At 38.8% G+C, this 24,577-nt stretch overlaps 4 protein-coding genes and 1 long non-coding RNA gene across 7 annotated transcripts; 2 read left to right on the plus strand and 3 right to left on the minus strand.

Annotated features, from left to right (window-relative positions):
- Nucleotides 1–4,746: 4,746 nt before the first annotated feature.
- LOC124352371 (sodium leak channel non-selective protein-like) lies at nucleotides 4,747–13,272 on the plus strand. The gene is made up of 32 exons (XM_046802004.1): nucleotides 4,747–4,914; nucleotides 5,216–5,395; nucleotides 5,456–5,641; nucleotides 5,712–5,938; nucleotides 6,032–6,160; nucleotides 6,231–6,300; nucleotides 6,410–6,485; nucleotides 6,550–7,028; nucleotides 7,088–7,255; nucleotides 7,322–7,513; nucleotides 7,575–7,712; nucleotides 7,787–7,993; nucleotides 8,057–8,259; nucleotides 8,326–8,433; nucleotides 8,507–8,674; nucleotides 8,742–8,921; nucleotides 8,986–9,238; nucleotides 9,310–9,686; nucleotides 9,761–9,881; nucleotides 9,946–10,079; nucleotides 10,154–10,319; nucleotides 10,391–10,585; nucleotides 10,653–10,788; nucleotides 10,872–10,953; nucleotides 11,029–11,252; nucleotides 11,317–11,512; nucleotides 11,596–11,673; nucleotides 11,746–11,914; nucleotides 12,008–12,130; nucleotides 12,193–12,388; nucleotides 12,453–12,528; nucleotides 12,595–13,272. Exons 2-32 carry the CDS (start codon nucleotides 5,294–5,296, stop codon nucleotides 12,806–12,808), a joined length of 5,373 nt encoding a protein of 1,790 aa, XP_046657960.1. The 5' UTR covers nucleotides 4,747–4,914; nucleotides 5,216–5,293; the 3' UTR covers nucleotides 12,809–13,272.
- Nucleotides 13,273–13,433: 161 nt separating this feature from the next.
- On the minus strand, nucleotides 13,434–14,892 carry LOC124310951 (CAAX prenyl protease 2-like). Its single transcript, XM_046775142.1, has 7 exons — nucleotides 14,838–14,892; nucleotides 14,574–14,745; nucleotides 14,412–14,514; nucleotides 14,197–14,341; nucleotides 13,966–14,133; nucleotides 13,838–13,906; nucleotides 13,434–13,762 (listed from the first exon to the last, which is right to left on the minus strand). The coding sequence occupies exons 2-7, from the start codon at nucleotides 14,669–14,671 to the stop codon at nucleotides 13,509–13,511; spliced, it is 837 nt and encodes a 278-aa protein (XP_046631098.1). The 5' UTR covers nucleotides 14,672–14,745; nucleotides 14,838–14,892; the 3' UTR covers nucleotides 13,434–13,508.
- Nucleotides 14,893–16,756: 1,864 nt separating this feature from the next.
- On the plus strand, nucleotides 16,757–17,176 carry LOC124311326. The gene is made up of 2 exons (XR_006909793.1): nucleotides 16,757–16,898; nucleotides 16,991–17,176. It is a non-coding gene; the product is annotated as an uncharacterized LOC124311326 (long non-coding RNA).
- Nucleotides 17,177–18,770: 1,594 nt separating this feature from the next.
- LOC124310682 lies at nucleotides 18,771–20,923 on the minus strand. 2 transcript variants are annotated; one of them, XM_046774647.1, is made up of 3 exons: nucleotides 20,816–20,923; nucleotides 20,194–20,731; nucleotides 18,771–20,109 (listed from the first exon to the last, which is right to left on the minus strand). In XM_046774647.1, the coding sequence occupies exons 2-3, from the start codon at nucleotides 20,692–20,694 to the stop codon at nucleotides 18,931–18,933; spliced, it is 1,680 nt and encodes a 559-aa protein (XP_046630603.1). In that variant the 5' UTR covers nucleotides 20,695–20,731; nucleotides 20,816–20,923; the 3' UTR covers nucleotides 18,771–18,930. The 2 variants fall into 2 exon arrangements, with proteins under 2 accessions (XP_046630603.1, XP_046630596.1); XM_046774640.1 differs by having other exon boundaries at nucleotides 20,194–20,703; nucleotides 20,816–20,909.
- Nucleotides 20,924–21,307: 384 nt separating this feature from the next.
- LOC124352554 lies at nucleotides 21,308–24,564 on the minus strand. 2 transcript variants are annotated; one of them, XM_046802088.1, is made up of 3 exons: nucleotides 24,456–24,564; nucleotides 22,716–23,756; nucleotides 21,308–22,643 (listed from the first exon to the last, which is right to left on the minus strand). In XM_046802088.1, the coding sequence occupies exons 2-3, from the start codon at nucleotides 23,751–23,753 to the stop codon at nucleotides 21,453–21,455; spliced, it is 2,229 nt and encodes a 742-aa protein (XP_046658044.1). In that variant the 5' UTR covers nucleotides 23,754–23,756; nucleotides 24,456–24,564; the 3' UTR covers nucleotides 21,308–21,452. The 2 variants fall into 2 exon arrangements, with proteins under 2 accessions (XP_046658044.1, XP_046658053.1); XM_046802097.1 differs by lacking the exon at nucleotides 24,456–24,564 and adding an exon at nucleotides 24,042–24,127.
- Nucleotides 24,565–24,577: the final 13 nt, after the last annotated feature.

The following is a 24,577-nucleotide window of genomic DNA, read 5'->3' on the forward strand; positions in this document are numbered from 1 at the left end:
AACAAAAAATGGGTATTACCATTTATGTAATTTTTTTCCTTCAAAAAAGAACCACGGTTTTTGCGGAACCAACTGACCACAGCAGATTTTTTTTAGATAGGTAGCAGTTGGGATAAGCACCTTGTTCTACTGTTTCGTGACGAGAAACCCAAGTAGCATTGTACATTTGAATCTATTGTGACTTTCTCCCAAATGATGACTGCTATGATGTCCATTGATAATGAATAACATCCTCGTAATGAGAAACTTAATTTGACACGTTATCGAAAGAATAAATGAATAAGAGAGCTGACCTAATGTCTGGTACAAAAAAGAAGTCAAAACCATTAAATAGGTAATTATCAAAAGAAAAAAGAAAATATAATTAATCTTCGTATTTGACATACGTAAGGTTTGATATAATTGTATTTCTTTGTCCCAAAATTTAAAAAAATATATATTTTCCAATAGAAAGCAAAGCTAGTAGCGTCTTTGAGTTAAGTTGAGAAAGAAACTGGAATGTCAATATTGGAAGAATCCTTTCAAGTACATTATTGAAAATATCGAATATGTGGTAAAAACTATGTATCACATAATATTGACTTTGCATTAATATTTAGATTTAATTTTGGAATATCTTAACATACATTTATTGATGTAAAATGTATTGGAGATCCTGCAGATACGTGCCCAACGATGAGCACGCGGCTCATTTCCCAGAAGATGATACGGTGGCTCTATATCTTGATTTGATGATTTTCTTTGGGTAATATTTGACTATTAATTTGTAATAATAATAATTAAATTTATTTATTGTTTGACTAATTAACTAAAAACTATTGTTTAAAAATTAACGTGACCAAAATTGTTTAATTGTGATATCGTACTGGAGAGGAGACAGGTTGTAAAATGTTGACCAACTATTTAAAAAAATAAATCTTTACATATGAGACATGTTTGTTTTAATATTTAAATTTTTGAAAGAAGAATTATTGAATTAATCTATGGTTTTTTAAGGTTTAAACGTGACAACAGAATAGTTTGTTTACAGATTTACTTGACCAATTTTTAGAAATTGTGAGATAGCAATTATAAATAAACACTTCACTATTTTCTGGGGACTCAAGAGCCTAGGTATCCCAAAAAATTGAAATATTGATGCCGAATTCATACTTTCATCGACATCATCGAGTCAGACTCGAAAGGACGTGCCGTTATACGGTACCCCTTCAGAGAAGAACGGCCGGATTTCGTGGAACGAGTGTTTCCGTGCGGAGGAATCTCGCCGACTTTTGGGACTTTCATTCGAATCTGTTTTAAACTGACACCGTCGGGATCAAGCATTTTACAATATCGTTACTTACCGGCACGCTTATGAGTCGAAAAATACTTTTTATGTTCCTCAGGGTAAGCTTAGAATAATTACTTGCACCTGTCGTCATTTTCTTTATGTTTCTTTAATTATTATCATTGTATAATCCTTTAGAATGTCTGCAATTGCTCCCTGCTGGCATTCAGCACAACCGGGATAGGACAAACATTGCTGGTCTCGGTATCTTTTTTAAACTGTTTGATGGCCGTAGGTATGTGCCGAACGCCGAGCACCAAACGCGCTTTCCTGAAGACAATGCCGCCGCTTCATCCTTGATTCAACAAATCTAAGGTATTGTGTTTCACCATTAAGTGAGTTCTTGCATGAAAGTGATTGTATTATTTGTAATAGGAATCTAGGCGCGGAATCTATTTTTAAATTTCTTAACGAAACTTTCAAGGTCAATGTATTGTAATATATAAAGAGTTTAACTATTTTAAAACATATACATTTTATTTATTATTTTTTTTAAGTTGAAAGACCAAAAAGTTGAGCTTGCTGGTCAAAGGAACATGTTATTTTTCCTTTTACTAGAAATCTAAATGGGGATGCGAATGACCATAGAACTATTCCAGTGGATAGAGAAATTGTAATTTCAGAAAAACGTGAAAATATAGAATAATATAGTAAAAATAAAATATAGTATTAAAATTGATAAGAATCAATTAACAATCTTTCCTGAACCTTCTCTTGCGGAAACTTTTGTGGATAAAGAAACTGCCTTACCTGAAAATCTTGAAAATTTAGAAGAAAACAAAAGCGACGTATGCCAAAGGATGAAGAAACAATCCTTCTTGAGCCGGTTAAAGAAATTTCTTCAAGTTTGGATAAAAATATAAGTTTGAAGGAAGTTGAAGTATAAAACAAGATGAAGATGGAACTCGACAGTCACCGGGAAATAAATCGTAACATCGAGCGTTGTTCCAAGTCATCCTTTAAATGTAGACAAGAAATAGAAAAAAGGGAGATCAAACATAAGGTTATTATGATAAATTGCAATCCTTTTTTATAACCAATTTTACACCTGTATATTTATATGTTATATAACATTGCAACGCCAATTTTTTATTATTTAAATTCATATGCATTGTATATTTTACTAGTTGGCTGAAGTAGAAGAAGATCAGATTGAAGAGACCATCGCGATTTCTTTAACAGAAGGGAACCATTACATGTCCACAAATCTGAAGGCTAATTGAGATTTTTACTTTATCTCCCTTATCTCTTCGCAATCTCAACGCCGGATTACTATCTAAAAATTGTCCCACGTTAACGTGGCAATGTATTTTCTTTGACATCAGTTACCACTTTCTACAATGCGCAACATGGCCTTGACTAAAGGTACTCAAAAGAGAGAGAAAATAGTAGATCGAGATGTAGATGGAGGCACATCCGACGTTCTAAACAACAACACACAAATTATATGCTGCCATCTATGAAGGTTCGTTGGAAACGAAAGTAAAAAATGCAAATTTGAACTTGTTTATCTCAAACACACCAACCCTCCCTAAAAAGCAAGAGACAATAAAAATTCCAAACTGGCCAAAATATATGAAGAACATCCAGACATACAGACGGTTTTAAATTACGTAATTAAGTTTAAATAAAGTTCCAAGCACATAGGGCATATAGCAGTCCATTTCTTGTTGAAAGCTTGACACCTGAAATAGGTATTTGCACAATTGTATTGCTTGGGTATTATTTTAAATTACTCGTAAATTTAAAAAACTTACGTTGGGCAATTCCACAATCCTTCATAATCTTGATTCATTCTAGGTTTCTTGTTTTAAGGCAAATCAAATTATTTGAAAAGTAATACAATAACTTGGCTCGAGAGTTCTTTTTTTTACCCTTTTTCCGTTTTTCAGATTCTTCATTTCCTTTTTCTGCCTCACTTTTTTGCAGTCGGTTAAGACAAGAATGTTGGATTGGGCCTAGTTTGTACTCATCCGTTGACTGCAAATATGCTCATAAGGCCATAAGGGGCAACTAATTCTCCTGTCCCGTCTGCCAACAAAACCTGCCTGTAATTCTAGGTATAAAATTTTTAATTTTTCAAAAAAGAATTTTATTTGCAGTAATGAAATTAGACCAAATGTTTTGGAACAAGGGATTACAGTTTTGAAGGATAGTTAGGTGTCACTCAGTGACTTAGTCGGTATCTGGAATTAAGATATATTGTCAGTAAAAAAAATTGTTTTTTTTTTGTGTGGAAAACCTACTCGAAGCACTGCAGTACTTTTGAAAATCCTTGACCAAGTCAAACTTTTTTTTTCATTCTTTGGACCACGCTTGGTCAAACGACGTTTCCTCATACGGCTGGGCCCTGCAACATCCGATTTCTCTAACTCTGTTTATTTATTAATTATAAAATTGCCCTCGTTGACCTACGGATTTTATCACACATTTTTGCTATCGTGTGCGTTCAAGACTACAATGAGAATATTGATTTTTTGATTATAGTTTGTAGGAAATTGGAATTCTATGACTGTTTAAAAAATGAAGGCCGTCCTAGGTGCCGTTTTGTCAAAATGCAACCAAACTTTTAATCTCGGAATCAATTTTTGTGATAAACGGGATAATTTTTTTTTACCGGACATAATCCAAAAGAAAGAGAAATTTTTTTTTATTTTTTTTTTCGCAATTTTTTTTATTTTTCTAAAACAAAATAATAGGACAAATATTTAAAACATTGCAAAAACACGCATCGAAAATATTTTTAAAAAAAGGGGAAATTTCGGGGATTCATTCCTCAGCTCCTGATGACCGGAAAATTTTCCTTTGGCAAAAGTAATCCCAACAACAATAAGAACCCACAGTAAAAAATGGTGGAAATCATTTTTTTTTTGCAACGAGAATGTTTCTAAGAAAATCTGTTTCGTTTAAAAAAGCTTACATCAGTTTCTTAATTTTAGATACGGACTGAGTGATATAGAAATTATAGATCTATCCATCAACAATAAATTCCCTCAATCTAAAGGCGTCCTGCTGATTAATTTGCAATATTTGCTGATTAATCAATCTGATCTGAAAAAGTGTCAAAGAAATTAGCATTTTCTGCCTTTCAAATTACACATAAACTTAAACATCGACGTCAGCGCCGCGTATCGACAATCAAATCGTCTTTCATCACAAACTGGTTGATTACGGGCAGAGGGGGCTGGCACCAGGGCCAGTCAAATTTCCCATAAGGGGATTCGACGGGAAGCTACTTTTTTGCTAACGACTTTTACATGGAGGTATAGGGAGGTCTCTCCGACGGGGGCGCCATCTAGGCTCTCGCGGCATACGGACATATTGAGAGACCTTTTAGTAAAAAAAGCGGACAACCCCTTATGAGAAATTTAACATGGAGACTGGAAACCATCTCTCCATGCCCATGCAGCAGCCAAGAGCCAACCGACCGCCGATGGGACTATTTCACGGAAGCCGGCAACGTCGTGAAACAAACAAACAAACGAAATCCAAAAAATCAATAAACGAACGTGTTTTCCTTAGACTTCCAGAATCTCTGCTTCTCCGCGGATGTCGTCAAGTTCGTCTGATGTTTTGACCTTAAAAGGGTATGTAAGATTTTGTGTTTCTACTCTTTTTTTAACCTTTTTGTTTCGGGTGCACGATAGACCTTGAACGCAGTGTAATAAGACGAGTTCGACTATGTGAAGTAAACATGTGACTCGGTATCATAAAATGTTTAAATCTGTTGTTATCTGCCGATGTTTTTGCTCAGCTGGTTGTGCTCTGCTCTTGTAAAAAATGTACTTAAAATTCTGTAGCTTTTTCATTAATTTCCATCAATAAGAGTACAAATGTATTGAAAAACATGCAGTTAGCTTCTTCTAATTCTTAAAAATTGCTCGGCAGATAGGCTGATTGGGTGAAGATGTTGTTCCAGAATATCGAAATTTCACACTGAAGAAGCATTAGTGAAAACCCATCAAAATGCTTGGCAGGAAACAATCCTTACGAGGGGAACTTCTTCCTTATGAAGTAGCCCAAGAAGAGACCAACAATGAATCAGTTGGAGTGGATTGGATGAATAAGGTATTTCTGACATCCATAAAACATATTCCATAAAAGTAACAATGTGTTTCTCAACTTAAGCTATGGATGAAACGTCTCTTGCGGATGAGCGCCTTGCTCTGTCTGTGTTCCGTTTCCTTAAACACACCCAAGACCTTCGAGCTGTATCCTTTCTTACGGCCCATCACATTTGCATGTGATTTGGTCACCGGGCTCCTTTTTACTGCTGAAATGGTGGTAAAGATAAACACGCGTACCTTGCTAAAGGTCTGTCAAAACTAAAATCCAAATTCCTATGAAATTTGGCCCATGAAATAATCTTTTATGTGTTATATAGGGAGAGGATTCTTATCTCAGAGACCGATGGTGTTTATTCGACACCAGTATGCTGTTCTTCCTGTGGATATCCGTTATTCTTCAAGCACTAGAGCTCTCGGCTCTAGTTTCATCTGCTTATTCTTACCTATCCATTCTCCGATCTCCTCGACCTTTGATCATGATCCGTTTCATTCGCGTTTTCCTCAAGTTTTCCATGCCCAAATCGCGAATCAATCAAATTTTCAAGTAAAAATACCGACACCAATTTCCTTTTTTTTTTTAAATCAATTTAGAAATGTATTTAAAATCGTTATCAACTTTGCATGTTTTGTTGCATAGGCGTTCCGGTCAACAGATCTATAACGTCACGCTGTTCTTCCTTTTCTTCATGTCGTTGTACGGTTTGCTGGGCGTTCAGTTTTTTGGAGAACTGCGCAATCACTGTATACTCAACGATACTGATTTCGAGTAAGTAACTTTACAAATTATTTGCTTTACAAATTTTTATGTTAATAGTGGTTTAATTTGCCTGTCGCAGACACATCACTGTCAACAGCCTCACAATACCAGACACCTACTGCTCTATGGATTCTTCGTCAGGTTACCAAGTACGGACTTTTCGATATAATTCTATCAAGCCAAAGGAACTTTAAATCTAGAGTGCCTTTTTCGGGCGCCCTTTTTTGTCTTCCCCATTAACTGAAATTTTATTTTTAGTGCCCTGAAGGAACTGTCTGTATTAAATTAAAGGATTCGCGCTATAAATTAGGATTTAATGGCTTCGATGAAATCGGTAAAATCCTTCATTCTTATCTCTTGTAAATAGAAAGTAATTCTCTGAAATTTCCATTTAACAGCGACCAGCATTTTCACCGTGTATCAAGCTTTTTCTCAGGAAGGTTGGGTCTTCATTATGTATCGTGCAGTGGATACTTTACCGGCCTGGCGAGCTTTCATGTACTTTACTACCATGATTTTCTTCCTGAGCTGGCTCGTCAAAAACGTTTTCATCGCCGTCATCACGGAGACGTTCAACGAGATTCGAGTGCAGTTCCAGCAGATGTGGGGCCAACGAGGCTCTCAATTGGCCGATATTGTTGATGCCCGTGCTCCTATTATTAGCGGAGATGATCGTGGCTGGAAACTAGTACCGACTGACGCAACACGTCACCAGTATCGCACCGTCCTCCTCTTTCTTCCTGTTCTCAATTCGGCCGCCTTCCATTTACTTCTGATGGCCGCAATTCTAGCCAACGGCCTTTTTACAGCCAGCATGAGTTTTAAACACGACGGCCGACCCAGAAGTGATTTTTACCAACAACATTATTACATCGAGGTTCAGTTTTTATTTAATTTTTAAAATGCAAATAATTTTACTCCGCTCTTTCTTTTTAGGTTGGATTCACTGTCTTTTTCAACCTCGAGGCCCTATTCAAAATGTGGTGTCTGGGATTCCGGGACTATTACGGACGCACCATCTACAAGTTTGAATTACTCTTGGTCATTGGAACGACGCTCCACTTGCTTCCTCAATTTTATTTATCAGTTCTGACTTACTTTCAAGTGCGTCCTAGTCTCTTTTCCAAGTTAAAAACACTGCAACTTATTCCCGCTATTTTTATTTGATAGGTTTTGCGTGTGGTCAGACTGATTAAAGCGTCACCTTTACTGGAAGATTTCGTCTATAAAATTTTCGGACCGGGCAAAAAATTGGGCAGTCTTATCATCTTCACTATGTGCTTGCTAATCATCACTTCGAGCATATCCATGCAGCTTTTTTGTTTCTTAGCAGATTTTACAAAGTTTGAAACTTTCCCAGAGGTAAGTTTTTCCTATCGCTGATTTTCTTTACCTTTCGATTAATTAATTTAATCTACGCCAGGCTTTCATGTCCATGTTTCAAATCTTGACGCAAGAAGCCTGGGTTGAAGTAATGGACGAAACAATGTTGCGGACCAGCGAAACCATCGTGCCGATTGTTGCCGTTTACTTCATCCTCTACCATCTTTTCGTCACACTGGTGCGTGAATCCTCTACACGACACTTATTAAATTTAACTCAATTAACGGAAGTGTTTCACTCGCTTCATTTTAGATTGTGCTCAGCTTGTTCGTCGCCGTCATTCTCGACAACTTGGAGTTGGACGAAGACATCAAAAAGTTGAAACAAATGAAGGCGCGCGAGCAGAGCGCCGAGATCAAAAAGACTCTACCTCGTCGTTTGAGACTCTTTGAAAAATTTCCCGACCGACCTCAGATGACTCGTCTTCATAAAGTTCCATCGGATTTTAATTTACCCAAGGTGATTAATTAATTGTCATTTGTTGATTTTAAAAGAATTATATGTTTAGCTATTTCGTTTTAGGTTCGAGACAGTTTTGTTCGCCAGTTCATGTTGGAAACGGGTGATGATGAAGATTTGCCCATCGACAAAAGCGGCGATGACAGCAAAGGCAACTCGAAAGTGTTGTACCGCAAGAAACAGCCCTTGCGTCTATTAAATAGCGTCATTTCCACTTATGTTACTGGCACTAATCAGAAGCAAAATGCCATAACTGGCATAATCAAGTACGTATAAATTTTGGGCAGTTATAATGAGACATTTATCAATAAGAAATATTTTTTGTTATCTAGCGAGTCAAACAATCAGCGATTGCTACTGGGTGATTCGGGGCCAATTCCAATAATCGGTACAGGAAAACAAGGCGCTGCCGGCCAGAAAAATCGCCAGGATCTAAAAAAGTATCCACCATACGTAAAACGTAACACCATTCATATTACGGATTTATTTCAAACTCTTGTTATTTTTTTACAGAGGTGGACATCGAAGTTTCCGTGGGTCAGTCAAAATCAAACAGACTTACGAGCATTTGAAGGAAAATGGTGATTTGGGTGCCATGAACCGAACTTCGACTTCTAGACGAACGCCGGATATTGACATCAAATTACTCCAAGCCAAACGGCAGCAAGCCGAAATGCGCCGGTAAATTATTTTTCTCTTAAACCAATAATTCATTAACGATAACAACACCCATTTATATGTCAATCAGCAACCAACGTGAAGAAGATTTACGTGAAAATCATCCTTATTTTGATACTCCGCTGTTCCTGGTGCCGCGGGAGTCCGGCTTCCGACGACTTTGCCAGCGGATGGTCTACGCGAGATATTGCCCACGTCTCAAGGATCCCATAACGGGCAAGGAGCGAAAGCTGCACTACAAACGCTTACAGTTCGTATTACACTCTTCCGTTTTTACTGAACCGTTGAAATGAAATTCTTGTTTGTTTGAACAGCAATTTAGTGGGATTGGTGACTTACTTGGATTGGGTCATGATTTTCGTGACGACCCTGTCGTGTCTGTCGATGATGTTCGAAACGCCGCGCTATCGTCTGTGCGATCACCGGGAACTTCAAATTGCCGAATTTGGATTCGTCGTTTTCATGAGCTTAGAGCTCGGATTGAAAATCCTGGCCGACGGACTCTTCTTCACTCCGAAAGCGCTGTTCAAAGATGCGGCCGGAATTCTCGATCTCTTCACCTTTGCCGTGAGTCCACCAGAATTTCTGATTTTCAATAATTCGTTCCCATTAAAATTCTGTTCATATCCTACCAACAGGTTGGATTGGCCATGCTGTGCTGGATGCCCAAGGTAGTTCCACAGAATTCGAGCGCTCAGCTTTTGCTCCTGTTGCGCTGTTTGCGTCCGCTCCGCATCTTCATCCTCGTTCCGCACATGCGAAAAGTCGTCTGCGAACTCTGTCGTGGCTTCAAGGAAATTCTGCTCGTTTCCATCCTTCTCATCGTCTTGATGTTCGTCTTCGCCAGTTACGGCGTCCAGCTCTACGGTGGCCGGCTAGCCCGTTGTAATGATTCAGAGATCAAAAATCGTGACCAGTGTGTCGGCGTCTTCCTGCGCAAAGTTTTTGTCACCAAAATGAAATTGGCACCCGGCGAGAACGAAACTCATCCGGCCATTTTGGTACCTCGCGTTTGGTACGATTTAATAAATTGTCTCCTTAATAATTACAATAAATTGTGACTAACGTGGTTTTATTTCATTTTTGCAGGGCTAATCCACGTCGGTTTAACTTTGACAGTATCGGAAACGCAATGCTGGCCTTATTTGAAGTGTTATCATTTAAAGGATGGCTCGACATTCGAGATGTTCTCATTAAAACTCTGGGGCCGGTACTTTTCAAATATGTTTAATTTCAATTATGGGGATATTGATTGAAATTGATTTTTTCGTTAGGTCCACGCTATTTATATCCACATTTTCGTCTTTCTGGGCTGCATGATCGGTCTCACCTTATTCGTGGGCGTCGTCATTGCAAATTATTCCGAGAATAAAGGAACTGCGCTCTTGACGGTTGATCAGCGACGTTGGTAAGTTGCAATCAACTTTTGACCATTCGTGTCCGGAATCGAAGTAATTGAATTAATCTGATCTGATGTGATAGGTGTGACTTGAAGAAACGATTGAAAATCGCTCAGCCTTTACATCTGCCGCCACGCCCGGAAGGCCACAGATTCCGCGCGTTTATTTACGATATCACTCAGCATATCTACTTTAAAAGATTCATCGCTTTGATGGTCATACTCAATAGTAGCCTCCTCTGCGTCTCGGTAAGTAAATACCCGCGATAATGTCTTTTTAAATTACGTTGTAATTTGAGATTTATCTCTTTTTCATCTAGTGGCGCGAGGATCAAGCACACACTTCTTTGTTGGCCACTATCAGCTCCTGTTTGAGCTTCGTTTTTGTGGCCGAAGTGTCGATGAAGATGATCGCTTTCACTCCTCACGGCTATTGGCAGTCCCGGCGCAATCGCTACGATACTTTGGTCACCGTCATGGGTCTCGTCTGGGCAATAACCAACTACACTATGGGCGTAATAGCGTCATCTCACTTTCCTATGCCCAGTATTACTGATTCAACTTTTTTTCTTTTCATATTAGAACGATTTATCCCATTCGTTTGGTTTCGTCGCCATCATCCTGCGCTTCTTCACCATCACGGGCAAACACGCCACGTTGAAAATGCTGATGCTCACCGTGGTCGTCTCCGTCTACAAGAGCTTTTTCATTATTATGGGTACCTATAATACCTCGTTCAAACTATATCTCTTAGCACAAAATTTTATACCGATGTCTTTTATTTCTTTCCGTCAAATGCAGGCATGTTCTTGCTCATCTTCGTTTATGCCCTGACCGGCTGTCTGCTCTTCGGTACAGTCAAATACGGCGAAAGTGTTGGAAGGTAATAATTATTGGCATTAAATTATTATTCTGATTTCTGAAGAGAATTATTTTATCTTCTTTTATGTCTGTAAAGGCAAGCCAACTTTGGCAGCACGCCTAGGGGCATCATCATGCTGTTCCGTATTGTCACGGGTGAAGATTGGTACAAAATCATGCACGACTGCATGGTGTTGCCGCCGTTTTGCACACCGGGCGCTAATTATTGGGAGACGGATTGCGGCAATTTCACGGCTGCCATGATCTTTTTCTGCTCCTTCTACGTTATCATCACGTACATCGTTCTCAACCTTCTTGTCGGTACGGAGTTTGATATATCAAGTACATCCTCCGATAACTAAAATCTATTCTTTTTCTGGGTTAGCTATTATTATGGAGAACTTTTCCCTCTTCTATTCCAACGAAGAGGACGCCCTTCTCTCCTACGCCGACATCCGCAATTTCCAAAATACGTGGAACATTGTGGACGTCAACCAGCGCGGTGTTATTCCCGTACGGAAAGTCAAATTTGTCCTGCGTCTACTCAAAGGCCGTCTCGAAGTCGATCCTCAAAAGGATCGGTAGGCGATTTAATATAATTCCATCAAATAATTTTGACAGCGAATGTTCTACTTCAACTTATGTAACATTAATTTTGAAATAGGCTCCTTTTCAAGCACATGTGCTTCGAGTTAGAACGGCTTCACAACGGAGAAGATGTCACATTCCACGACGTCCTCAAGTAAAAAAATTGAAATTAGAAACCTATTTCTGTTACGTATTTAATCAGCGCCATTTTATTTGTTAATGTTAGCATGCTGTCGTATCGTTCGGTGGACATCCGCAAGTCGCTGCAACTGGAAGAGCTTTTGGCCCGTGAAGAACTTGAGTACATCATTGAAGAAGAAGTGGCCAAGCAAACCATTCGCCAGTGGCTGGATTCGTGCTTGAAACGAATGAAGACTGTGAATATTCACGACACCGTTTGTTCTCCCCCTATTTTTTTGTTGTTTTTTTGGTGTCTTTCCCTTCCCCTGACGTGACGCAATTTAGTGACTCATTTGTTCATCTTACAGAAGGAGCACAATAGCTTATTGGCCGGTTTGCGGGCTACCAACGACCAACTTCAAGAGGCCCAGGAAGAAAAAAACCGGGAATTCAACGCTGGAGGTGCCGAAAGAGATATTTCTGAAGTGAAGGTTTGATTAATTGCGTTATGTACATAATTCTGGCGGTACTAAATTGAAACTGGGCATTGCAGGAGGCGGAAGGAAGTGGCAAACATCGCCGGAAGGGTATGCTGGTCACGCGCTCTGACAGCATCAACAGCGTCAGCGGTCGACGCTTGTTTTACGCTCCTTGCCACGGCGCCGATGGAATCTCCCAGCAACGATCTACTTACGACAAGGAAAGGCTGGGCGTCTCGTCCAATCCGAAGAAGAGGCCATCACGTCAAAGTAATTCAAATCTTTTATTAACAGGATCCGTGAATAGATTGTAATCGGGATGTTCATTCAACAGGTACCGGCAAAGGGATTCCTTCTTCCAGTTTTTCGCACTCGGCGGGCGAGTGTAGTCCTGGTGCCAGTCCAACTTGGTGAGACGTTATTTTTATTGAGTTAAATCGTGAACATTTAAATAACTGGTTTTTGAATTTGTGTAGTCCAACAACAGGTGGCCAGCACGGCCTTGTCTTCCCGTACTCGAGCATTGGTGGCGGTGCTTCTTCCAACTGGTCAAGCCGCGGCTCTGGCCATCCGCTTCCGCCGTTGGCACCGCCCAGTGCTTTGGCCGTTCGCGTGGCATCGGCCGTTACTGAGGTTCAGGACTGGTGGCGGGATCAACTCGCCTCTCCCGACGGTTCCGATGAAGATTAATTAATACGTCAATCCACACACAAAAACCAATATCTTCCGTTTGCGATAAGCACAATTCTAGCGAACAATTTAATTCGACAAATAATGAAGCATAACAAACCTCATAGTTATATATAGTCGGACATCTGTGCCAAGCCAAGTCAAAGTTTATTGTTTAGATCTAAAAATGTTGTCTCAAATTACTTGGTACGACGTAAACGTGCCAGTTACCACCCACAATCTCTTTTAGCAAACGAACATTCTCGTTTACGTTTCCTTTTTTGAGTTTCCAATGAAAAAGGGATCGATTCAAAAATATCCTGATTCATACATGACGAAGATACGTACAAGTTATTCGCACATTCGACATTCGATTTCTAGTCTATCGCTGTTAAGAGGAAACACGGGTGGAGCATCTTGCGGCCCTTGATGGAGTATGTACACAGTGTTCCTCTGGATTCTAATTAATACAACTATTTAAAACATTTGAGCCTTTTCCTATTCTATAATAGTGTCAAGAGTTTATTCACTCAATTTTATTAGAATATTGAAAACAACATCTTTTTATTTCTTTTGTGCGTAGGATAGAAAAAAATTTGATTCTAATTTTTCAGGATCCGGGAAGGACATGAATTAAATGCATAACTGTTTTAAAAGAAACTGAAGCAGCAATGTATATTTCTATGACTGAGAAAAAGCACGCGTCGAAAAAGTTTAATACTCAAGGATTATTATCATAAAGAGTTGGTTCTGTTAAAGGCCAGAGTAGAAAATACCACCCCAAAAGCCCAACGACAAAAGCTGAAGCCAACACAATTCTTTTCCAACCGTTCAGTCGGCCAATCTCACCGAAATCCGGGAAACCCATCACGTTACAGAATGCGTGCGCAACACACGGAGCGGCAACATTACCCGTTCGAATAAATAAAAATGCGGCGTACATTCCAAAAAGGGTGGTGTAAGCAAACTGAAAACCTGAGAATAACGGAAATGCATTAGACAAACTCACCTTCATTGATTTACAAAAAATGTATAAATTTGTTTTATTACATGATAGTAGTAGAGACTGAGCTAAAGGCATTCCTTGCCGCCAACGCTCGACCATATGATGAAAATGCCCTAAAGTAAAATCTTTAAATATTTCCAAAGGAAATATGATATCGAATTATTATTCTTACCGACTCCAAAAAACAGCGGACTGACTAGGACTGCCTGTGAATTTGAATAGCACTTGAGAAGCTGGGGAAGCATGCACGCTCGAAACGTAAACTCTTCTGAGATCGGTGCAACAATTTGGTTGCGAATCCACAATATATCATGGAGGTTATTTTTCCAGCATTCTGCACCTATAATAATTATTAGTTTGATTTAATTCTATTCATTAATAATATTCAAAGAGGAAACTCAACTGAATAAATCTTTCCATGACCCATCAAAGAATGAACTGGTGATTGGCCCTAAAAAGAGGACACTTGTCAAAATCACTGGCACAAAGATGGCTAATAACAAGCCATTCCACCTTAACCCCAATAAAGTAAGAAGATCAATTGATTCCTAAGGGTATAATTACAAAGACAATTCATTAGTTATGTTATAAATTTTATTAAAGGAAAAATAGACTTACTTGGGGCTTCATGTATTTTAATGTGACATACACAATCACTGGAGCTACAAATAGCATGCAGAATGCACTGATGAATCTACGAATCACAGTTTTGGGGTGATTTCTAAAGTAAGCCAATAAATATATATGGTTTCTTTCTAAGAATTGTACTGACTATACTACCGATCTTCATTTGATTTCCAAATATAGAGGCTCCCAACATAGACAGAAGCTAGGAAAAAGCAGGATAAGTTTGCCGTCATAAAACAGGTTTCGTCCATGATGATGTATGGCCGGTTTTGCCGTTTTTACCGTCAGCAATCAACAGTTTATCATCATAAGCAATTTTGATGGCCTGTTCAGATCATTTAAATTGTTGTTTTGAATAAGAAACAAAGATGTACGGTATTTAAATAAAATCGGGAAATCAAACAGCCGGAAACTTACAGGATTCAACTGACATGACAGACAGAGTGACATTCATTGTTCGTCTGCATGAAATAAATATTAACTACTGCACTCTAGTGGCAGATTTTTATACCGAAAGGTGAAAACGTGTGTTTCTGTACAGTCAGTAATAAATAAAATAACGAACGATTACGAATTTTTCGTTCGTTTCCGTGCGAGTGGTGCGACGGATGGATTTTAAGACAATTGGATTTTTGAAAATGAACAAGAATCTTGTTCGTTTTATTCTTACGTATCTTTATAGCTTGTAAAGAAAAGAGTGTAGCTTTATTGAATTGAAAATAAGATGGGAGACTTTTAAAAGTGGGGTGGCGGGGTTGATGCGGGACTTTCCCCAATATACTGGTTTGTCGTTACTGCCAGGATATGTTAATCCATTTAGTATTGCGTTTTGTGTCATCTGAAGCTATTTCATTTGCAAGAACTTGTTTTTGATTTGAAAAACAATAAGTGAAAACAGCAAAGGGGGAACTTGTTTGGCTCGACGCAATCATTTTTATTATAACCCAAAGACCTATAATTGAACCGGTCAGACACTCCAGAACTTTTATTGTATCTCTTAATAAAAAAGCTGCGCTGATTTGTTTTTTCTCCAATGAACTTTGGCGTACAGTTCGATTCACCCTCATTTTCATTCTTTACCAATAATTGTTTCGTCACATCTGTATTACCGCTTGATCATATGACAAATGTAGGTGTTGCAGTTGGTGAATGTCCCACAAGACCTTATCCCTTTTTAGGACGCAACGGGGTGTAATGGGAATGAATTTTATATTTTGTACACGCCTTTCCTTCTCTCGAATCATCGTGACTACCGATGATTGCCAATGATTGCTTAGTTTTGTCATCGGTCTCCTCGCAGTAACTCGTTCTTTGACTACCCTTTGTCGCTTTGATCGGAAATCAAGAGCAAGCATACGCTCATGTCCTTCGTAATTTGGTTGTTAAGTAAGCTGGGACCTTGGGACAAAACCTGGAAATTTTAATTATTTTGTATTGAAACGTTCCATTTTTAACTGCAATTATTGCTCAGGTGTATTGGTGATTACGGCGTCGGATGTTCTTATGGCGAATATCGAAGCAGTCGGATCTCAGAAAAAGAATACAGACTCGTCGGAGCCGTTGTTGCGCTTCCCTTTCATCCATTCGTTAGCCAATCCTTGCAATTTCGCCTTGGAGATTGTGTCATTGTCGCCGTTTCCGGCTCTACATAATTTGCTTCTGGAAGAGCAGGAATTGAATCAACTTAACTTAGAGAACCAACACGTATCGCCTGTCCCTTTGAGAAATTTAGCCGCAAATGCTGAAATTTCCTTGGCTCAACAGGCACTCGATTTTCTAGGTCCTTATCGCGATCTCATAGACGTCCAGTCTGTTAAACCACGTTACGAGAACGATAAGAAGAGAGAGGAGCAGTCTTCGTTGACCAAGGAATTCAAACTTGTTGTTTCGCAAACCTTGAACTTGATCCGTAGGATTTATTCGCCATCGGTTCGTCCGTATTTCGGCGTTCTCCTCTAATTTAATCTAACCAAAGGTTTTATTTTTATTTATAAAAGACGCTGCAAAAATGCACCGGCTTCCAGCTGCAGTCACTGCCCCAAGAAAATTTATCCGTCGCTTCTTCGAAGGTATAAATATTTTACATTAAATTTTCGATATTTTACGTTTTGTTGCATATTAATTTTGTACACAGGGAGAGATTCAATTAGAAGAGCTCTATCGCAGTCTGCTCATTGTGACGGCTCATTTGCATGTTATCATTAGCGATGTCCGAGATTCGGCCAAATTTTGCCCTATAGAGAACATTGTCCATCTTCAGGTCCTGCGACAGTGAGCAGTTAGAATTTTTTTTAAATGATTTCTTTGATAAAAATTTTTCATTCTTTGAAACAGATTGATTGGCAAAGTGGAAACGTCCATGTGCCTCGTATTGCACTCTGCCGTTATTACCAAACGTGAGGAAAATGTGGACTATTTTAGAGTGGCTCACGAGGTCCTTCAGACCTTCATGCATCGTTACTACCATTGCTCAGCCAGGTATAGTGAGGAATAGTATTTGAATGCTGTTGATTAATTTGCGATTTTAATTTTAATTTCATCTGTTCTTGGCTTGTTGGCGCGTGCAACAGGGAAGTTCGAGAATGTCTGGTGATGAACTACACTCGTCAAATTTTCCGCATCATTCAACGTTACATTAATGCCTAAAACGACTAGTATTGTGTGTCTCAATCAACAGGGAATTTCAAAAATGTGATTTATGACCCCTCTTCATCGTTTCTCAAGATTGAATTCGTAATAAAAAGACATTCAGTAGATTCAGTCAGCTCATGCAAATATCCTGTCGACTCAAGACTCCTTGGGCATAGTCAGTTTTACCATGATTTCCTATATGACTCATAAATCTTATTTGCATTGTATTTTGTACAATCTTCCTTAATTTGCTATTAAATTGTTTGTGTACATTTGCGTGATATTTTACATTGGTCTGGTTGTGAATTGTGATGAACTGTGTGTGTTATCAGCAGTTATTTTACCTTTAGAGGATACAATTTTCTTATTTGAACTATTTCCTTTAAGGAATCGTACAAACTTTACAATATATTTTGTTGTCGTTAATTTTATTATCACGTTCTTCGTTAACACATTCTAAAATATGTTTCTAGTTTAGCTAGGCTCGTCGTGTGTATTCCAACAGCAAACATATTCTTGTAATTGTCGACAAAAGGCTAGCTGCTGATTGCTTAACAGCAATTTTGAATTTGCCGGTCCCTTTTTTACTAGAAGGCAGGGTAAGGAAATCCATGATGGCCGCTTTCTATTGTGGTTTCCGAAATAGCGGGAAAGGAAAAAAGCCTCACATTTTCACCGTGACGTTTACGTACTGCTGCTGTCTATTTCGTGTGTCTACACCATGTGTCTGTTATTACGACTTACCAGTGAAAGTAAGTGAATCTTGACAAGTAAACAGCAGATTTCATTAGGTAAGAAAACATCAATAGCCATTATTGTTTATTATGTATGATCACGTTTTATAGACCTGCTAGTATTTGGGTCAAATACTCAATTGGTGCTCGACTAATGCTGGTTATGTGTTTTTTCAACTCAGTATAAACAGAAATAGACATAAGATTAAATCTTTCTTAATCTTTCTTGATACAGATGTATTTACAATAATTCATATCATAGAAAACATGAAGATAACTATAGTCTGAAAATTTTTTTTAAAAGAATTATAAGTTGTATTTGATGTACGTTATTTACAATTCTATCATTCTATATTTATCTTCAATTCAATCTTTTATCACAAATAATGTGTCGCTTTTTCTTTCATGAAGCTTTGACACTATTTGAGCATTGACCAAAATCACTACAACTTAATTGCATTAAACTAAGTTGTGAGTCCCTCAGACATTTTCATTTAGATGCTCTTGCCAAAGATTTCTAAAAGCCTGATTTTTTGTGATTTCTTCTTTTCAAAAATGTTTAGATGGTTAAATATCCAGAAAGGAACTCGAATGACTTGCAACTGCCTACAAGATGACATGGCCCAAACTAAATAAGATTTCACCATCTCCAAGGCAAGTGTCTTTTTATAATTTTTTTCAAAAGACGATTGATTGGCGAAATTTTCTTTTCCTTCTGACTTCTGAGTATTCGATACGTATAACGAGTATGAAGATTTCGTTAACATGGTAAATGAATTTCAAAATACTGTAAACGAACACGAAGGATTCTTTATTCACTCGAGAATTTAGGGAAAAAGTAGCTAACTCCAGCAGTTGAACTTGGTGAACGACAACTTAGTTATTGTCGTTCTAATTTGTCGCAATTGTAAGAACTGACGAGTTTTCAAAAATACTACTACTACGTCACCTGTCGCAAGATGAATTGTTTAACATAGTTATTGTGTTAAGTGGTTCATAATGTATTCAGAATTTAGCTCCCATGTAGTACACATTGAGGAAATGTGTCTTATGTGGCTATTAAGAGCAGAAAATTAAGATTGACGACAATGCTATCAATAGATACATCGGTATGGGTAATAACGCACATGGGCCGATGTGAATTGCTAAATCAACATCAGCTGTTGAAATTTGTCTGTATCTTCCACAATGTCATCGGTCAGTTTGGCCAATGGCAGCAGTTCCTCCAAACTCTTGATTCTTTCCGCGAATCCATCTTTGTGTTCTGCTTTCTCGTTGTCAATCAGCATCCGGATATACTCGGGAGTGGTGAGCGGGTTGCCATGTAGCGCATTCTTTTTCAATTTATTATGCAAGTTTTTGATTTCGTCGATGGCTTTGACGATATCCTTTTTCAAAATATCGACATCGCATTTCAGAGCTGCCACCAGTTCTTCTGCGTCCATCTTATTTCCTTTTGCTGTTTCATACTTTTCACGAATGTCTTCTAGGGTTTGTGTCTCCTCCACTTGTTTGTAGATCCAGCGCTGTACTTCGTTTTTGTGGTCATTGCTGCTGCAGTTGCCAGGACAGATTTTGCAATTCGCCTCACGAAATGGAATTACCGCTCTTTCGAGTAATATACTAACAGTTTGTATGATACCGCCATCAGCTAATTGCTCCGAAGAAAATGCTGGGCACCAACTCTTTGCATAAACTGGATCGCATGGATAGTGGCAGGTTGTTTCACATTTTGTACAGTTCATGGCTGCCAGGCAATCGACATTGACTTTGACTTTCTTGGAAACTGGCACTTTGATTTCAAAATGTTGATTGGCGTCGACTTCTACTTTGTGCCGCTCCATGAGTGCTTCTTTAGTTCGTAACTCTTCCATTTTGGTCAAATGTCGTGGGATAGCGTCCTGCATCCATTTGAGTTTGATTTCCAGTTGCTTTCTGTTCTCCAACACTTCTAAAGTCATTTGAAGCGATTTAGTTGGCATGTCAAATAATTCGTCAAAAAACAACTTGAAATTTTTCATTCCACTCTTCCATTCGATGAGTGAATAGTCATCGTCCTCATCTTTGTTGTTGGAGTAGATGGCGCCGTTGTTGAATTTCTGGTGGCAAGGCAATCCGTTCCTGTCCTTCCGGCAAGGAAGTTGTGCCTCATTGATGGCATCTAAGACGCGTGGTCGATTTCCGTCTGCGAAGGTGGCAAGAAACCGAATGTTTTCTTTAATGTCTTTGCCAAAAATGGACAATACCGAGTTGAAAATGTATTGTTGTGAAGCTGTTAGACGGACGAGTGCAGATTGGACGACGAAACCAACAGCGTCCAATTCCTTAAATAAGGTTCATAGATAAATTGTCAGAGTGTCAGCTGTATTATTTTTTTCCTTATGGTTGATATTGATAATAATCATTACCTCAATGCCATTTTCATCTTCAAAGAATTTCTTAACGGCCGATGTGATGTCACTGTCTCGCTTAATTCCTTGCGTGTCACCAAATCCTGGTGTATCGACGATAGTCAGAGAAAATGGAATGCGGAATCCAGCTCGGTAGTGGATGTCGTAGGCTGTGACTCCTTGGGTTTGACTGTGCGCTTGATTTCTATTGACCTCTTCGTCGACGAGAACAAAACGGAAATTATCGTTCCATTCGACCCCTAAAATGTAATTGATCATGGCGTTGATCCAAGTGGTTTTTCCTGATCCTGTGGCTCCCATTAGCAAAATAGTTTTATCTGTGCTAGTAGTATGCCAACCACTGCCAAAAGAGTATCGCTTGACAATGTCGGACGACTCCGAAAAGGTCCAGTTCCTTCTTAGTGGCAATTTGTACAAAGTCATTCCATTCACGATTTTGACGTCAGTACATTGGCGTGCGATGGAAATGGCAAGTCTCTCACTTGATTGGCTAGCCATTTGGGTTTGCTAAATAAAATTTTAGCCAATGATGAGCCTAATGAGCCAATGATTAATATACTTTCTTACTCTAGAAAGGATACTAGGATTACTTAAAAATAAATAGCAATGTTATTAATACCTTTCTTGTAGTAAATATATCTCGGTTTTGAAGTTACAGATGTTGTTTTTTTTATCTGTACTGAGTGTTCAGTACGAAAAGAATACACTGTTTGTTAGGATTATAGGTAGGTTGGCCTGTAATAGGTTCAATCTTAGGTTTGGTTTCGACTTTCGAGCTGCTTATCTGATAATATTTACATCAAACTTATCATCGGCGACCCGTTACTTGTGATAAGGTCGATGATATTAGAGGTATTTTTGTAACTGGATTATAAAACGTTCTGAATATCGCATACGCCAAATGATAATATGCAATGTTATAGCAATATCATAACGCTGGAAAGAAATCTCAAACCTACCCAGTTGAAGCCTTGGTCTATGGTCTAGTTGTGAAACTAGAAAGAATATCACTATAACATGCCTTTTCATGAAGATTTGAACCTTAATTTCAATATAAAAATATAAAAAAATTGAAAGCAAATGAGTCGTCCGGACAGGTCACCATTAAGTAGTTCAATTGTTTTGTTTAGTTCGCTTTTGCTTAAAGTTACAATATTTTAAAAAGGAATCATTGTGACACGATTTAAATGGAAATATAAGTGAAGAAAATCAGCGATTGATAGAATAATTCCAGTCTAGATTGTGGATTTGGATTATTAAGATGACGAGTTCAAGGAAGTAAATTGCTTAATGAATTTCTCGTCATCATCTATGTTGTTGCCGTTGTTTTTAGCCAATTCCAACAGTTCATTTAAATTCTGAATTTTTTCCCTGCATCCAGGTTTTTGGTCTCTCTCTGCGTTATCGACCATCATCTGGATATACTCAAAAGTAGAGAGCGGATTACCGTGAAGTGCAATCGCCTTCAATTTGTTGTGCAAGTAAGTTATGCCATTCATATTCTTGATGGTTTCTTCTTTCAGTCTTTCAACTTCCGTTTCGACTGCCTTCACTAACGCTTCTGCGTCCATCTTTTTCTTCATTGCGTCTTCGTAATTGTTGCGAATATCGTAAAACGTCCGCGTTTCCTCCACCTGGATAAAGGTCCATTTAAAATGTTCGTTTTGGTGCAAGCCGTCCGAACATCGTCCGGGGCATATCTTACATTTGGGAGTTGCTAAATTTTTGGCGGCGTTCAGTAGTGTGTTGGCAAGGACTATGAAGTCATTCTGGAATCTAATTCCGTCTGGTTTCCAAAATGCTGAGCAAAACCCCGTCAACAAACTCGGTTCGCAGGGATAGTGGCAGGTCGTTTCACATTTTGTGCAGTTCATGGCTAAATCAGCGGTGGGCATTTTCACCTTTTTAGAAACTGGAACGCTCATCTCAAAGTTCTGGTTGGCTTGGATTTTTTCTTTATTGATTGCGACGAGATCTTTGGTCTTGCGCAACTCGTCCATCTTCATCAGCTGTTTCTCGATGCCGCCAAGCATGAAATCCAGATAAATCTCCAGTTGCTCTCTGTCCTCCAATACTTGGTTAGTCATCTGCAGAGATTTGGTTGGCATCTCGTTTATTTCTTCAAAGAAGAGCTTGAAATTCTTCATTGCGTTCTTCCATTCAACAGGCGACATGTCGTCCTCATCCGATTGACTAATAAAAACGGCGCCGTTGTTGAATTTCTGGTGGCTGGGCAATCCTTTCGAGTCCATCCGGCATGGGAGTTGTGCCTCATTGATGGCCTCCAAGACAAGCGGTTGCCTTCCATCGGAAAAGGTGACGAGAAAACGGATGTTTTCTTCAATGTCTCTGCCGAAAATGGACAATACCGAGTTAAAAATGTATTTTTGCGAAGCTGTTAGACGGACGAGTGAGGATTGGACAACGAATCCAACGGCATCCAATTCCTGCAATAATCATTTGCAAGTAGAATTTGATTAAAAAGTAGATTGAGTCTTCTGCCGCAACGCTTTATTTACCTGAATTCCATTTTGATGCTTAAAAAATTCCTGTATGGCTGAAGTGATTTCCTTGTCACGGTCCATCCTGCCAGTGTCTCCAAATCCTGGCGTGTCTACAATTGTGAGCGAAAACGGAATGCGGAATTCAGATCGGTAGTGGAGATCGTAGGCTGTGACTCCTTGCGTTTGGCTATTGGCTTGCGATGCTCCTCTGAGTTCCTCATCGACGAGAATAAAACGGAAAGGGTCGTCCCATTCAACCCCCAATATGTAATTGATCATGGCATTAATCATGGTGGTTTTTCCCGACCCAGTGGCGCCCATCAACAAAATTGTTTTGCGTGTTATCTCCGGCAAAATGGGTTCGCCGAAAGAGAATCGCTTGACCATGGAAGATGACTCGGTGTAAGTGGGTACCTTGGTCAATTTTAACTTGTACAAAGTCACACCTTCGACATCTTTGAATTCGGTACATTCATTTTTTATTTCAATCGGTAGTCTGTTGATACCTTCGGCCGCTTTTGATTGGCACTGAATGTTTTCACGAGGATCGCTGGCTGTCGCATCCTCTTTTGGTTGTTTTTGCTGATTGATTGGATGTGTTGTGTCATCTGGCACTGTAGGAGCGACAGACGCATTCTCCGGTAGTTGTTGCTGCTGACTGATTGGTTTTGGGGTGTCTGGTACTGCGACTATTTGATCCAACAGATTGGTCGCCAGACCTAGCTCTGCTTTCAACCTCCTTATGCTGTTGGAAGGAGTCGCTTTCACCATGACATCTCCGTTGAGTAAATCCTCTTTGACGTCTTCCAGGTTCAGTAAATTATTAGCCACTAGCAAATAGCTGAAGGCATCGAGTCGATTATTTTTCAAGACGTCGACCACTTCAGGTGACAGGAGAAGAACGGCTTTCTGATTGAGATAAATTAAGTTCGAGCTCTGGAAATCTTTATGCCCGACCATGGTAAAATAGATTCTGACGATTTCACTGGCGTTGTCTCTGGCATTTTCAAAAAGTTGTCCCAGAATCTCGTATTGGATTTGAAAGTAATCCATATCCTATTTACGCGAAAATGAGATAAGAAGTGAGTTGAGTTACAGATTGAAGAATTATAATTTTTTGTGGAATTTACGAGCTTTTACTCATTCGATTGCAGAATTATAATTTTTGCGGGAATTTTTTATGGAATTTAAGAACTTTTACTAATTCTTAATATGTTTGAATTGTTCTTTTAAAAACATTAAGTCTAACAAGCAGCACATCTATTAGAATTCTAAAATGTAGGTAAAAAACTTATTTGTCTTACTACTGTAATGTTTACATTGATTGTTTAATTACGGTACCTTGTTATTCAGCAAAAAGAAATGTTGCAAAATATTCTATATGCGTGCAATCTGCACGCATGGAATTGATGGATAGCTACTTTTTACTTCATACTTTTATTTCAGTTTTGAAATCTTTATCTGTAGTAATGTTTTATCAGCATCATGTTTTTATCAGCGACTTGTTGATAAGGTTTGTTGTTTGTCATAAATATTTAAGAAAAACGCTTTCTTTTTTATAACAATTGAAGTGCGAACGACTCCCCTCCCCACAAATTAAAATTTGTATAAGCAAACTGCCTATAATTGCGACAGATGTATTGCGCGTTGAAATTATTTTTATAATTACATATCTATTTAGAAACAGACGTAAAAGGAAACGTGCTAGTTAAAATGTATCGTGACATTCGTGAGAAATTCTAAACCTATTCTTACTTCCGTGATAAGTGAAGCGATTGACGAATCTCAGAATGGCTTCCACAATTTTGTTGGTCAGTTGGGCCAACGCTCACAATTTATTCAAACTCCCCGTTTTGCCTCTCGTTTTCCATCATCAT

The sequence above is a fragment of the Daphnia pulicaria genome, chromosome 1 (genome assembly GCF_021234035.1).
Source record: "Daphnia pulicaria isolate SC F1-1A chromosome 1, SC_F0-13Bv2, whole genome shotgun sequence".
Lineage (NCBI taxonomy): Eukaryota > Metazoa > Arthropoda > Branchiopoda > Diplostraca > Daphniidae > Daphnia > Daphnia pulicaria.

Excerpts from the sequence above, each read along its gene's own strand:
- LOC124352371 (XM_046802004.1), top strand. The coding sequence starts at position 5,294 with ATGCTTGGCAGGAAACAATCCTTACGAGGGGAACTTCTTCCTTATGAA. Across the intron at positions 11,915-12,007 it reads CTGTGAATATTCACGACACC|AAGGAGCACAATAGCTTATT; the intron begins GTTTGTTCTCCC and ends TTCATCTTACAG. Across the intron at positions 12,389-12,452 it reads GAAGAGGCCATCACGTCAAA|GTACCGGCAAAGGGATTCCT; the intron begins GTAATTCAAATC and ends TTCATTCAACAG.
- LOC124310951 (XM_046775142.1), bottom strand. The coding sequence starts at position 14,671 with ATGGACGAAACCTGTTTTATGACGGCAAACTTATCCTGCTTTTTCCTA. Across the intron at positions 14,515-14,573 it reads TGGAAATCAAATGAAGATCG|AAATCACCCCAAAACTGTGA; the intron begins GTAGTATAGTCA and ends GGCTTACTTTAG. Across the intron at positions 13,907-13,965 it reads TCCGCTGTTTTTTGGAGTCG|GGCATTTTCATCATATGGTC; the intron begins GTAAGAATAATA and ends ATTTTACTTTAG.
- LOC124310682 (XM_046774647.1), bottom strand. The coding sequence starts at position 20,694 with ATGGCTAGCCAATCAAGTGAGAGACTTGCCATTTCCATCGCACGCCAA. Across the intron at positions 20,110-20,193 it reads AAGATGAAAATGGCATTGAG|GAATTGGACGCTGTTGGTTT; the intron begins GTAATGATTATT and ends ACCTTATTTAAG.
- LOC124352554 (XM_046802088.1), bottom strand. The coding sequence starts at position 23,753 with ATGGATTACTTTCAAATCCAATACGAGATTCTGGGACAACTTTTTGAA. Across the intron at positions 22,644-22,715 it reads AGCATCAAAATGGAATTCAG|GAATTGGATGCCGTTGGATT; the intron begins GTAAATAAAGCG and ends TGATTATTGCAG.